At 39.7% G+C, this 15,361-nt stretch overlaps 1 protein-coding gene across 1 annotated transcript in view; it reads right to left on the bottom strand.

Annotated features, from left to right (window-relative positions):
• Positions 1-15,361, bottom strand: part of ITIH5 (inter-alpha-trypsin inhibitor heavy chain 5) — a 75,435-nt gene that overhangs the window by 35,537 nt on the left and 24,537 nt on the right. The window contains exon 6 of the mRNA XM_061181649.1: positions 1,426-1,595. Coding sequence (XP_061037632.1) covers positions 1,426-1,595 — 170 coding nt within the window. The remainder of the gene's footprint in view (positions 1-1,425; positions 1,596-15,361) is intronic.

The following is a 15,361-nucleotide window of genomic DNA, read 5'->3' as shown; positions in this document are numbered from 1 at the left end:
ATTCTTCCAATCCAAGAACATGGTACAGCTCTCCATCTGTTTGTATCATCTTTAATTTGTTTCATCAGTGTCTTATAGTTTTCTGCATACAGGTTTTTTGTCTCCTTAGGTAGGTTTATTCCTAGGTATTTTATTCTTTTTGTTGCAATGGTAAATGGGAGTGTTTCCTTAATTTCTCTTTCAGATTTTTCATCATTAGTGTATAGGAATGCAGAAGATTTCTGTGCATTAATTTTGTATCCTGCTACTTGACCAAATTCATGGATTAGCTCTAGTAGTTTTCTGGTAGCATCTTTAGGATTCTCTATGTATAGTATCATGCGATCTGTAAACAGTGACAGCTTTACTTCTTCGTTTCTGATTTGGATTCCTTTTATTTCTTTTTCTTCTCTGATTGCTGTGGCTAAAACTTCCAAAACTATGTTGAATAATAGTGGTGAGAGTGGACAACCTTGTCTTGTTCCTGATCTTAGAGGAAATGGTTTCAGTTTTTCACCATAGAGAACGATGTTGGCTGTGGATTTGTCATATATGGCCTTTATTATGTTGAGGTAAGTTCCCTCTATGCCTACTTTCTGGAGGGTTTTTATCATAAATGGGTATTGAATTTTGTCAAAAGCTTTTTCTGCATCTATTGAGATGATCATATGGTTTTTATCCTTCAGTTGGTTAATATGGTGTATCAGATTGATTGATTTGCGTATATTGAAGAATCCTTGAATTCCTGGGATAAACCCCACTTGATTATGGTGTATGATCCTTTTAATGTGCTGTTGGATTCTGTTTGCTAGTATTCTGTTGAGGATTTTTGCATCTATGTTCATCAGTGATACTGGCCTGTAGTTTTCTTTCTTTGTGATATCTTTGACTAATTGCTAATTTAATCTGTATAAAGATAAAGTCATTCCTTAAAAGTATATCGACTACACTGACTAAATCAATTTAAATTATCCATCCCTTCTTGACCCTTGTCACTTGAGAATCCTGCTCCCTTCATTATCTGGTTTTTCCTAACCACCTTTCATGTTAAGACATAAAGACCATTTACATTCTGGATGCACATTAATACATTTTGATATTCCCGCCCTGTCTTTGGAGCAACATAACCTAAGAAAAATGAGCCATGGGCCAGTCTCTCTAAATTAAAATTAAAGACGAACTAAGTTCTAACTTCATCTAAAACACCGCAGGGAAAATTAGATTATAGGTTTCATTTGCCTCCAGATTATTGAAGCAGGAAACAGATAACCCCAGCCTCCAGCAAGGGAACACTGCTGGTCTTCTTGGAGACATATTTGGGGTTAAAACAGCTTTCCTAAGAATTGGTAGTTCTCTCTCCGTTAGGTAAGTATTGAAATCCCTAGTTCTGGGTGTAACTAAAAGTATCAAGCAACTAACATGAAACAGCAACAACGAACCCATTACCTGGATGTCCCCAATGCTCTGTTCCCTATTAACATCATATCTAATGATGAAATCTCCCAAAATGCCATTCTGGGCAATCTTGGCTTGTTGGACCACAGTAGGTTTAAAAACGACTTTGGCAAAAGTTTCGTTTTGGTTGATAACAGTAGAAGGAGGTGGCCCAGAATCATCTGTAAGCAAGATGTAAAGATAATTAATAACTGAATATATAAATTTTTTCTGAAAAGAAACAAGATCTATTTTGCATGGACACAAAGCGTTAGGCTTTATTTTAGTGCAGGTTTATATTTCATATGAACTCCCAAAACTTTGTACAGATAACATATCACAATGCACCAGGTATGTTAGCATATATTTCACTTCTATGCCTCCTTTTAAATCTTTTCTTATAAGAATTTTTAAAATACGCAAAAGTAGACAGAACAGTAAAATGAACTCCCATGTACCCATCACCTGACTTTAACAATTATCAACCTTTTACCAATCTTTTGCATCTGTTTTTATGTTTGCTAGAATTTTAAAACAAATCTGAGTCATCATACTTCATCCATGAATACTTCAGTATATATCTCTAACTACAAGAACACTTTTAGTGTAACCACAAAACCACTGGCACAAGTAACAAAATTAATGCTCAGTGCTTTATTATCAACGTATACTCAGTTTGTATTTAAATTTTCCTGAGTCTCTAGAACCTATCTTGGAACGGTTGCTTTGTTTGAATCAGGACCATGACAAAGTCCCCACATCACATTTGGTTTATGTTTCTTAAATCTCTTTTAATCTACTAGTGTCCCCCCTCTTCACCTTTTTTCTAATGCTACACATAAGTGTTGTAAAACACTGGTTATTTGTCCTATGGAGTTTCTTACATTCTGTATTTTGTGATTGTTTACTTGTCCTGTCTTTAAACTTGCTCTTCTGCAGCCCTGGTCCCCAACTTTGGATTGAATGTAGCATCTGGGGGAGTAGAAAACATACCAATGACCGGGCCAAGAGCTCATTTAATTGGTCTGGGACACAGCTGAGGCATCAGGATGTTTCAATTCCCCGTGGGAGTCTAATGCTTAGTTAAGGTTGAGAATCACAGCTCAGTCCCCTGTAGTTCCTGTGTTCTGGTGGGTAGAGCTAGAGACAGGCTAGCTCTCAGCTTCAGTGTCATGGACAAGAACACTTCTTGGTGATGCTGAGACATCAGAAAGTACACAATATCTAGTTGCCTACTTTTGGTTGCAGTAAGATTGATGGTGGGTTCTGATCACCCATGATAAAGTTCCTCATCAGTCTTTCCCTTAATAGTTTTGTCAATCACTGATGATGTCTGCCTGTTCACTATTTCATTAGAGTCGCAGAAGGTTGCTTTCTAATTCTATCATTCCTTCCATATGGAATTCTTCAGTAAGGAACACTTTTCCTCCATCAATCATTTGGTCGCCCTAACATACTGTTTGTCCAGAAAACTTATGACTCTTTAAAGAAAACATTTCCCAAAGCTTTCCCCAGCATGAAACTTAGGATATAAATTAGAATTCCAGAAAGAGGATAAATGGATTTTATGTGATTTAAGAAAAATTAGTGATGACAAAGAGCCTCTCGTTTTCCTCCTAACCTTCATTTCCTTCAGTAGGACACACTACAGAGAATTATTTCGTGGACTACCCACCTTTGTAAATCCATACAACACCATGTCTATATACCGAAAAACAGAAATCCAAATTTTTGAGATCTGCATGCATCATGAAGAATATGAAAATAAAATGAGGAATTCGTAAACATCAGTATGTGGACTTTTTATCCAGATACTGAATCAAAGCCTGGATTAAAACTGCTGCACAGCATCTGATTCTCTTTTTAAATCTATTCAAGTTGATACCATGGAGTAAGCTGACCAGCAATTTTCCATCCCTAATTAGCAAAATAAAAAAGGAAATGAGGCATAATTTGCCCATGGTAATTTGTGTTTAAGAATAAACTTCTTTCTGCTAAGGGCTTATTAGACAAAAGTCAAAGGAAGCTTAGACATTTCCTTCAACAGAACTGACAATTATTTTTTAGAGACCATTTAGGTGTAACCTTAATAGGAACCACCGGGCAGAACTGACTCTTGTATTATTTGTACTTATCAAGGGCAGGGATTTCAGGAGTGACCAGAGAGCTAGCAAACAGAAAGTCTGTTCTTACAGAAAGTCAGTTGTATGCAAGAGAACATACTTCCAACAGATCTGCTCATCTGAAGAAGGAGCTGTGAAAATCTCGAGGGCATGCTGACAAGTGCCAGCCTGTGTTCCCTGGAGTCAATCTTTCATTGTCATTACTGGTAAAGCCCCAAGAGTGAGAGGTATGATAATACATTAGCTAAGAACTCAGGATCACAAATGAGTCAGAAGGACCTGCATTTGATACTGGGTCTGCCTCTCATCATCTCTGAGGCTCTGGGCAGGTTATTGAGCCCTGGTTATCTCATCTACAAAATGGATGAATGGTCTACCAAACACACTATTGAAATGGTTGTGATGTGATGTACCTAGCACCATTCTGATTCATGGTGGGCAGTCATGCTAGCTAACATTATCATCAACCATAAAGGGGTACAAAAAATAGAAGAGCCAGTGAATTCTAAAACAACACAACGTGTCAACCTTGGGATACTTCTTGCAACGAAGAGGAAAGAACTACTGCTATTCGCAACACGGTTGAATCAGAGACTCATTTTGAGTGAAAACACAAGATACAAAAGAAAGTATTCACTGTGTTTCCATTTACACAAAGCTCAAGAGCAGGCATAACTCACTCATGGCAATTGAAGGAGCCTAGCGGTTCCCTTGGGGGGTGAATACTGACTGGTAAAGAGGATAAGGGGACCTTTTGGGGTGCTGAAAATACGTCTTGTCCTGAAAGTAACTGGTTGGCTATATACATAGGTAAAAATTCATTAAATTGCACACATAAGATGTATACACTTTATTCTGCACATAGTCCAATTTTTTAAAAAAATTAAACTCATTGAAAGCTGTATAGTCCAATAGATTGAACAAACAATCCCCAGGATGGAACACAGTATTATCTGCCAAATGAACCTCTATTTTAGGGTAAGTCTGTTTGTGTAGGCATTTATATGGGGATTAGGTGTATTCACTGTAGTTCCGGCTGGCCGAATGAGGACCAGGGACAGAGTTACGAGGAAGCACTTTCGTGCAGCATCTCGAAGCTCTAAGAAAGATGTCCTGTTGGCAGAAGCAGCTTTCACAACTCATCTCGCTAGAAGTGTTCCAGCAAACTCTGGATGGGTTCATCCCCTGTAGGGGTGGTGCAGACCAGCTCTACCACGTAGTTTCGGACCAGCAGCATCAGTATCACCTGGGAACTTGCTAGAAACACAAATTCTTGGGTTCATCCCAGAAACTCTGAGTCAGAAACCCTGGAGGTGGGACCCAGGAATCTGTATTTTCACAATCCTTCCAGGTGATTCTGGTTCCTGCACAAAGACAGTGGTCATGTGCCTTTGATATATGTAACTGGGCGCCACTAGAGTCTCTCTAACCTTAAAATTCTACATGAATGAGATTTGACTCACTTTACACTGTCAGGACATACCTACTATTTCATGTTGCAAGTCTCTCTCATTGAAATGGTCTTTACAATTACCCTGAATTAATACCATTCATGGTTGAATGAAAGTACTGAGGATTAAAAAGTATAATTTCTCTCTTCATAATTCATTTGACTAGGCTCTTTGATATAAGCCATGAGACAGGATACTGTATTATTATTTTTGTTTCCTACTGACCTCTGATGTTTGCTAGTGCATGATGAAAATTCATGAGATTCCTCTAAATAGGCTTATTTTATGTGCCCAAAGAGTGGGTTGATTCCCAGTTGGGTTATTCACCAAGAAGCCCAGTTCCTGAGGTTGACCTCCACCCACTAAGTACAAGACAGTCAATGTGACCCAAGGAATTTTCCACTACCTATGAAAAAAAAAAAAAGGTCTGCTGGGAAAAATTCCAGAGTAGTATCTCTAGAAAATAAAATCCTCTTTTTATTAAAGAAGGAAAAAATCTTAATAAAAAATTTATTAGAGAACGAAAAAAATCAATGAGATTAGTATTGGCTGCCCACAGTTACTGACCAAAATCTCAAAGCAGCATAGTACTATTTAGCTTTTCCTGACTGTGAATTGGGGCTCATCCCGGTGACCGCCACAAAATCGTAAGCACAATGAGCTAATTTATTAGCAGGGCCCTCAGCAATCACGGGATGTGTCCTAAACATAATGAAGAGTGCAAGGCAACAGGTTGGGAGCAGACCAAGAGTGAGAATCTGACCTCCTTTTCTAATGAGAAACCACATATTTTTTCCTCCTATTGGTTTGCCCTCCTTCGTGCCCACTTGGTCAGGGGTAGCAGTGAACTTCGGTGATTGCTCTGAATTGAAGGAAACTGTGTCTTCTCATGTCATCCCCCTGTTTTAATCCAAGCATCAGTGGTCTTGTGCAAGATGACCTTCGGGGGCACAAGACTTTCTCTAGAGCATCCTTGAGAAGATTCACCGACTGCTCTTTTCCCACCCACCGTTCCCTGCTTCTCAGGTCACCAGCATCCCCACGATGCCCTCTTCCTGTCTAAAGCCCCATATTTTCGAACAAGAAGATACGTGTTATTTTAGAACCCACATAATACCAAAGGAAGTGGGCTCTAGAGTTTGGGAGACTCAAAACGACAGACTTAATATCTCTGAGCCTCAGTTTCACATCTTTTAAATCCACATCATAGAATCACAGTCAGAATTAAGTGACATCATATATAAAAGCAAGTGAGGATGGTGCCCGGCACATGATAGATGCTCAATACATAATAGCCCCCAGCCTCTCCCCGTTCAGAAGTACCTTCTTATTCTTTTTGTCTAGGATGAAAGGCAACTCCTGAGGGAAAAAAAACTCTTTGGTAACACACAGTTTACATTTTCCCATAACAGGTTTCTCTACACCACTAAGAGCTTAGTAAAAACAAATAATCATTATTTGGAGGAAAAAAGGCACATCATAATGAACATTCTTAACAGGGAATTCAAGAATGTTGATACAGAGAACAATCTTTATAAAGTATAATGGAATTAGTAGCTTCCCAAGAGCTCCCCGAAATTATATACAGAATTTGGCATGAAAAGTGTACATGTAGGGACTTCCCTGGTGGCGCAGTGGTTAAGACTCCGTGCTCCCAATGCAGGGGGCCCAGGTTCGATCCCTAGTCAGGGAACTAGATCTCACATGTGTGCCACAACTAAGAGTTCACATGCCACAACTAAGGAGCCCACCTGTCGCAACTAAGACCCGGCACAACCAAATAAATAAATAAAATAAATATTTTTTTCAAAAAAGAAAGTGTACATGTATATTTTTTTCTGGAGAGATGTCCGTAGCTTTCACCAGATTCTCCAAGGAGCCCCCATAAGGTTAAGAACCATGCATCCAAGTGCCATTAAATATTCCTATTTTTCCCATTGATTCTATCTTGTAATGATAAGGCACATTGTCTATTTTGCATAAAGCATGAAGAGAACAGGGATGTTATTCACAAATAAACATTCCCCTCCTAGACAACCACCTGGGGGAAAAGGGAAGCTGACTGCTATGTACAGTGTCTAAAGGCGAAAAGATTTAGGAGCAAAGAACCACAGTCAAGGTCATCAGCTGAAAGCTACACTTCTTTGGGTCAACTGATGGGGGATTTCCTGGCCTCTGTTTCCTGTGGGCCTTGGGTTGGCCAACTGTCGGAGAAAAGCAGCCAACACCTGGTTATTTTACAAAAGGATTTCCAAACAAACACTGTCTACTCATTTCCCCTTGGAAAAGAGGCTAAACTGTCTATACTTGTTTATGTAACCTTCTCACCTGGGCTCCAGTGGGGAGATTTCTTCAATAAAGGGCAAGTCAAAAACATGTGAATAATTGGCCAACTACCCTTCAATGGTCACGATAAAGACAACATTCAAGCAAACTGGTAGAGTATTAAAAGAAAAAGTGACGGGGATGTAATTATGGCATGGCGACTATGGTTAATAATACCGTGTTGCATATTTAAGAGGTGCTAAGGGAGTTGATCTTAAAAGTTCTCATCACAAGGAAAAAAATTCTGTAACCACGTATGGTGAGGGATGTCCACTAGGTTTATTGTGGTCATCATTTTGCATTATATGCAAATAAATAATTTGTTGTACACCTGAAACTAATATAATGTATGTCAACTGTACCTATATTGGATAGGTCTCAGGGGGAAAAAAAAAGTAGTAAAGTTGAGGCAATGAAGACGGAAAAGAATTTAAATACCATCGTAAGTCCCCTACTACATGTAGTTTTCTCATTGGAAGGGGGCTTTCTCCTCTATATTGATAGTTGGTATTTTAAATCCTTTTGGAAAATAGCATCATATAGATATGACAACATATAGCATAGAATGATAATGCAAATTTACAGCTGAAGGCGTTCAAATTCAACTCCATCACTGTATAGGTAAGCGGTGTTTGCCCAGATTTCTTAGCAAATTAGCTTACTACTTCACTACTTACTCAAAGCTCTTTCTTTCCCCAAAACGATACATTACTGAGTCTCAGTTTTCCGTCTGATTGACTTGCCCAGAGAAACTATGCATGAAAACAAGTACAGCTACCTCATACATTCTAAATGCAGATAACCCCTAAAAACATGAATTACCCCTTCCTGATACCATTTTGTGTCCACTGAAGACCTCCAACATTAGCTGCTCTAAGTGCTTGAAACTGGACCAAATGAAGGCCCAGCAAAAGCAGTGCTAGGGCAGCAAAGGAATATAAGACTAAGAGATTTCTGGTAAATTCCTCTATGTTGTCCTGTGGCACTCAGGCAGAACACGGCCCAATCACTGAGAAAACCTGGGTGGCATTTTAATAGATGCAACCTTACAGAGGGTGTCCTTATACTACTATTCAAAACTGCCAATTCTTCTTACCCATTAGGATGGTTACTACCAAAAAAACCACAAAAAACAAACCAAAAAAAGAAACAAAAAAAAAAAACCCACCAGAAAATAGCAAATGTTGTCAAGGATGTGGAAAAACTGGAACCCTTGTGCACTGTTGGTGGGAAAATAAAATGGTATAACACTGTGGAAAATGGTATGGTGGTTCCTCAAAAAATTAAAAGTAGAACCGCCATATGATCCAGAACTGAAAGCAGGATCTCAAAGACCCTACACGCCATGTTCATAGCAATACTATTCACAATAGCCAAGAAGTGGAAGCAACCCAAGTGTCCTTCTACAGATAAATGGATGAACAAAATGTGGTCTACATGTACAATGGAATACCAGTCAGCCATAAAAAGGAAGGAAACCCTGTCGTGTGCCACAGTATGGAGGAACCCTGAAGACATGATGCTAAGTAAAATAAGCCAGTCACGAAAAGACAAATACTGTATGATTCTACTTATACGAGGTCCCTAGAGTTGTTAAACTCATAGAGACAGAAAGTAGAATGGTGGTTGCCAAGGTCTGGGGCAGTGGGAGAAGGGAGAGTTGTTAAATGGATATAGAGGTGCAGTTTGGGAAGATGAAGACATTCTGGAGATTTTGAATAAACTCAACACTACTGAACTGTACACTTCAGAACAACTAGGATGGTCAATTTAATGTTATATGCTTTTTACCACAATTTAAAACTTTTGTTAATTTTTAAATGAACTTATTTACAAAACAGAAATAGACTCACAGACATAGAAAACAAACTTATGGTTACCAAAGGGGAAAGGCGGGGAGGGATAAATTAGGAGTTTGGGGTTAATATACACACACTACTATATATAAAATAGATAAACAACAAGGACCTACTGTATATCACAGGGAACTATACTCAATATTTTGCAATAACCTATAAGGGAAAAGAATCTGATAAAGAAAATATATATATATTTATGTATAACAATCACTGTGCTGTACACCTGAAACGAACACGACATTGTAAACCAACTACACTTCAATTACAAAAAAGCCCGTATTAATTTTTCAAAACTGCCAACTCTAAGTTCTTCAAGGGCAGTGACAATGCCTTGGACACCTGTAGGTGCCAGGCGTTCAGCACAGGAACGTGGTGAGGACTCAAGGTAAGCTTGAGGAACATTTAACATGGACGCGACTCAGCACATTGGCACATACTTGGGCAGGTGAATGGAAGGGCCCTTCAAGAGGGTCATCTTGAAAGTGTGTTGGTGGGTGTGGCAGATGCTCTAGTTGATACATGTCACCTGCATCCACCTCTGGTTTCAGCCACACTTGTGGTGGACAGTGCCATTCACCCGGACAACATCCCACCTCGCACAGCAAACTAAGACAGCAGGAGAAAGGAAGAAACAGAGTGAGGCCTCCCAGAGACGAGCAGGATGTTCACCAGTACCAAGTGAAAGAGAGAAGCCTACCCTCCCCGGTGTCTCGGAGCCATCCTGCTCAGAGCCAGCGCCGACCCAACTATAGCCAACGTCCAAACAGACAAGTAACATGGGTCCTCCTGTCAGCATTAAAAACAAAACAAAAAAAACAAATCCAACTATGGAGCCAAATGATTCATACCTCAATAATTTCTGCACTGAACAATGCTGGAAACCCTCACATAACAACCAGATTGCTTCCTGGCAAATGTACAGAGGCCAAGAGGGGCCATGCCCTTCCAGCTGCGGACTGGAGACTGGATCCAGCGGAAAGGCACACAGCAGTGGGGAACCGGAGCTGGGGGTGAACCATTAGTCACAATGCAGCCTTTAATAGGGCAGAGCACCAGATTTAGCAAATAAAAAGACAGGATGTCCGGTTACATTTGAATTTCAGATAAACCACGAATGATTTTTTTAGGATAAGTATGTCTCAGATACTGCACAGGATATACTGTTTATCTGAAATTCAACTGTAACGGAGCATCCTGTCTTTTATCTGGCAATTCTAGAAAACGGAGGAATCTAGATTCTTGTAACCAGTCTTCTGGAACCAAATTCTGTCTCCTAATCCCTCCTTCACAACAGAATAAGAGCTACACCCAAGAGCTGACAAAATTGACCAACTTAAACCGGGAACGTATTGAAAATCCAATAGCATCTTCATTGCCGACAGTTATTTTTTCCTAAATTCTTTTAACAAATATTTATTGAGCACCCATTCTATGCCAGGCACCCCACTAGGTGCCTTGATTACAATCCTGAGAGCCTTCACAGCAAAAGGCAGAGTCATGAGGTTAACAGACCAAGCAAAGAAAAAGAGAAATAAGATTTTTAAACAGATTCAACCAACCCCTCATTGGGCATCTACGGATATGCAGGACACAGGCTAGTCTGCAGTCAAAAGTGACTTGATCCTGCAGGACGTGTGGCTGGTCTTTAGTTTATCCTCAAAGACCCCTGCAGTGTCAACAACCTCATCTGTCAACATAAAAGGTAATGAAAGTGTATTTTGAGTGTTTCTCTTCTTCCTAATGAAGCTTCCTTGGTTCTTAGGATTATCTTATGGGAAGCTTACCAGGAGTGATACAATTAAAAAGCAAGCTGTAAGCTGAGCTCCTGAGCAGGTAAAGGATGCAGACGTAACTCCTGGAGAGCACAGCAAACATTGCTTCCAGAGAACCTGGGGGAAGTGGGATTCTAACAACCTAAAATGTAATTTTTTTCCAAAAAAAAAAAGATACAAATGAACTCATATACTAAACAGAAATAGACCCACAGACATGGAAAACAAACTTATGGTTACCAAAGGAGAAAGGTGGGGTAGGGAGAGGGATAAATTAGGAGGTTGGGATTAACATATACACACTACTATACATAAAGTAGACAATCAACAAGGACCTACTGTATAGAACAGGGAACTCTACTCAATATTTTGTAATAACCTATAAGGGAAAAGCATGAAAATATATATGTATGTATAACTAAGTCACTCTGCCGTACACCTGAAACTAACACAATATTGTTATACGTGAAATGAACTATACTTCATTTTTTAAAAAAATGGTTAAAAAATACATAAAATTAATTCATCTTTTTTAAAAAAAGCTGCTTCTGTAGGTCAAGATCCTGACATAGTTAACGTCCCTAAATTCTTCTGGAAAGTCCAAAGTAAAAGTTCCTAACTTTTACCAACCATCAGAATCACCTGGGGTGCTTTTAAAAATGCAGCTGTCTGCAAATAGAGACAGAAGGTAGATTGGTGGTTGCCTGGGGCTGAGGTGGGAAGAGGGAGTGACTGCAAGTAGGCACAAATACCTTTTCGGGGTGATAGGAATGTTCTAAACTTGGATTGTGCTGACAGTTGCGTAACTCTGCAAATGTACTAAAAATCACTGAATTAGAGACTTAAAATGAGAAAATTTTATGCTATGCAAACTAAGCTTCAATAAAAACTGCTTTTTCAAAAAGCAAAGAATATAAACGATAAACAATGAAAGTCATAGAACCATATCTGTTTAGAGGTAGAAAAAATTTTCAACATTTTTCTTTAGCTTTACTAATAAATAAGCATGTTAAAAAGCGCTCATAAAAAATTTCAGTTTCTCATAGAAATTCAAATAATATCAAACCCCAAAAATACAGCTACCCAGGCCTCACCCGGATAAATTCTAATTCACGTGTTTGAGGTAGGACTCAGTCATCTGTATTTTTTTTTTAACCTCTCCGGTGACTGTAGGGTATAGCCAGGTTTGAGCATCACTGATGGTAAAGCAAAAGGGGATAAAAGAAGCAAGGTACCTTATTTCTTATTTTGTTTATCTCATTTTATTTTACTCCTAGCCATCAGGGATCTGATCATAAATGAAAGTTTTAAGCCCCCCTCTAGTTTTTTAAATCATGAAAAGGGCAGTAATTTTGGTGTCATAGGGCCATAAGAAGTTTGAGATTTTAACCTAGAGAGTGAAATAACCAGCTTTAAACCAATCACATAGATGGAATATCTATCCTGGTGTATGACTTGAGAAGATCACACATCCAGGGATGTTCCAGGAAAGTCTTAATTTCAAATACTCTGTTCCATTGAGCCCACAAATCGTAAAAATATTTTAGAGGAGAGTTACTGGAGGAGAAGGGAGCAGGGTGACGGATGAGAGAGGGAGTCTGGTCTTGTACCGAATACCAATTTGTATCCTTTTAGAGTTTGAACCACGCATGTGAGTTAACTATTTTAATAATCCAGAAAGTATAATGTTTTGGCTTCCAAAGTACATCTCACCGAACTGGCTTTCACATTGAGAAAAAGCCCATTCATTTACAATTCAATAGCCATGGGTCCAATCCCCATACATTGGACAAGTAAACTGAGGCAAAGGTAGGTTCCACTGCTTTTAGCCTTTCTCTTTCTCTTTACGTAACTAGGGAGAGACTCGGAATTTGAACTCACACCCTCAGTATTTCACAAAGGCTCCCAGAGAGGGTTGTTCTAGAGGCTGAAGGAGACAATCTTGTGTGCAAGGGCCGAGTCTAGCAGCTAGCACATAGTCATCTTTATCTAGAATTGCTTCTGTAAAGATGTCAATGGGGCTTCCCTGGTGGCGCAGTGGTTGAGAATCTGCCTGCCAATGCAGGGGACACGGGTTCGAGCCCTGGTCTGGGAAGATCCCACATGCCGCGGAGCAACTAGGTCCGTGAGCCACAACTACTGAGCCTGCGCGTCTGGAGCCTGTGCTCCGCAACAAGAGAGGCCGCGACAGTGAGAGGCCCGCGCACCGCGATGAAGAGTGGCCCCCGCTCGCCGCAACTAGAGAAAGCCCTCGCACAGAAACGAAGACCCAACACAGCCAAAAATAAATAAATAAATTAATTAATTAATAAACATACTATTAAAAAAAAAAAAAGATGTCAATGGGTCCAGCGGTCAGAGATTTGCTTAGAGAACACCCAGAGGTCTGACCTCTTAAGGACAGCCAGATCTATCAGAGGCATGTGCTGGCTCTGGCCCACATTCGCACTATCACCGTCCACGTCCTGGTCTAAGTGCTATTCTAGCTGCATCTCTATCCTGGATGCTTTCTGGAAACACGCAATAGCATCCAGACAAAATCACAACATTCTATGCCTCTGGCTCCTGGGGCTGCCGTTTTGCAGGAAGAGGAACAGCTGAGCTCTGGATGGGAACGAGGAGCAAAAAGGGCCCCGGTCCACCGCACCTGGCTTGGGTAATGGCCTGTGAGACCTCTCGCTCTGGAAGGCAAAATATCTACTCTGGTGCAAAGAGCCAGGAAAACAATTTTCTTAAAAATAAACAGATTCCCAAGAGATCAATGGTCTGGAAAAATTCCTCTGAGATTCCCACAGGCCCTGCAGGGAAGCAGTAAGCAACTTTACAACTAACCAACAGGATTCAGACCTGTCCCCTCCAAGCATAACCCACACACCACAACGTGGACACCTCTGAAGAGTCACAGTGGTTCTGAACCTGGCAAGACACACATCCATTTCATTCCTACAACAGGACGACCATACTTCCCACGTGGGAAAATTTCCCACTAAATTGTGATTAGGGAGAAATGAAATTTTAAAATGTTCTTTGTTATTAGATTAGGTGTGTATTTTTCTTTTTCCTTTCTTTTTCTTTTTTTCCTTCCTTTTCTTCTCTACTTTGCAGACACCTAATTAGCTATCTACTCTTTAAAAGGCATCGTGTTTAATACTGTAAGGAGACAAAGGTTAATCAGACAAAGACCTGCTTCAAAATCACTTATGATCTAATAGGGGAGATAAGATTTGCAGAGAAAAAAAGTAAATAGAAGGGGATAATAATAATTATGATTAAGCTCTTACTCGCCACCACATATACACAAATGCTTCCCCATGACCCTAAGAGACAGTTACTATCCCTGTTTACAGATGTGTAAGCTGAGTCTCACGTGGCCCAGGTCAGCTTTTTTCAAGGACATAGTTCATAACTGATTGAAAATCCACTAACCATACACACAGTGACCTAGATGACCTAAGAATGGTGTCATGTATCTCATGCCATTTCTGAATGTCAGGTCCCTTGATGATATCTGTAACTTTTTGATGAGATCTGGATGGACTGCCAGCCCACTGTCTGGAGTCAACTTATAACAGACCTGAATCCACACTCCAGTCTTTGAGGGTGAACGACTTCTCATGTCCAGAGTCACTCACTGAACTGCGTGCTGGGGGCAGAACGCGTATGTTCCATACTGTTTACTCTCCCACATACCAGCTCCGGCTCTTGACTGCTTTTGCATCATGTAAGATAACGACATTCTGTTATTCCTCGTGTCCAGTTACTTCTCTCCTCTCCTTCCAACCTCATCCCTAAATATTCTTGTACAAGAAGCCTTCTTGGGAGACTCTGGACCCTCCTTGCAGTCACAGGGGTTGAATTCAGATTCTGCACATTCCATGATCACTTAGCACTCAGCACTTCCCTGACCTCAGTGTCACAGATATCTGAAATCTTGTCATTCTAACCCCGGTGAATTTTGGGGCACATCTATCTTGTCACCAATTTGACATAAAGCCTTACTGATATATTTAGGATAAGGCACAATGCAAGTGAATATTTAATATACACTATTAGTGGAAATTAATATAATGGTTAAAATTAGATTAGATTGAATTTTTCATTATCATTTCAACAGAGTGCTATTTAAAAAATTAAAATTTGAGAAAAAAGCAAATTGAGCAATCTTACTAATGAAGCAAAATGTCTGTGTCTTAAGTCAAACTGGCAGTACATATTTTTCATTATTTAAATTTAGAAAGATATAGCACATTATTTAGATGTTTACGTTAATGTCAAAAGTTTGTTTTAAAAACAGAGTCAATATTGAATGTCAATATTATGACATAGTATGTGTGTTTCATGTTTGGTAATTGCAATCATTGTTGCTTTTGTTGTGGTCATCCATGTACAATGCTTGGTGTCAGTCTATTTATCTCTTG

Source organism: Eubalaena glacialis, chromosome 2, assembly GCF_028564815.1.
Source record: "Eubalaena glacialis isolate mEubGla1 chromosome 2, mEubGla1.1.hap2.+ XY, whole genome shotgun sequence".
In the NCBI taxonomy this organism is placed as follows: Eukaryota; Metazoa; Chordata; class Mammalia; order Artiodactyla; family Balaenidae; genus Eubalaena; species Eubalaena glacialis.
The sequence above is the reverse complement of the archived record's forward strand: the minus strand, read 5'-3'. Positions and strand labels throughout refer to the sequence as shown.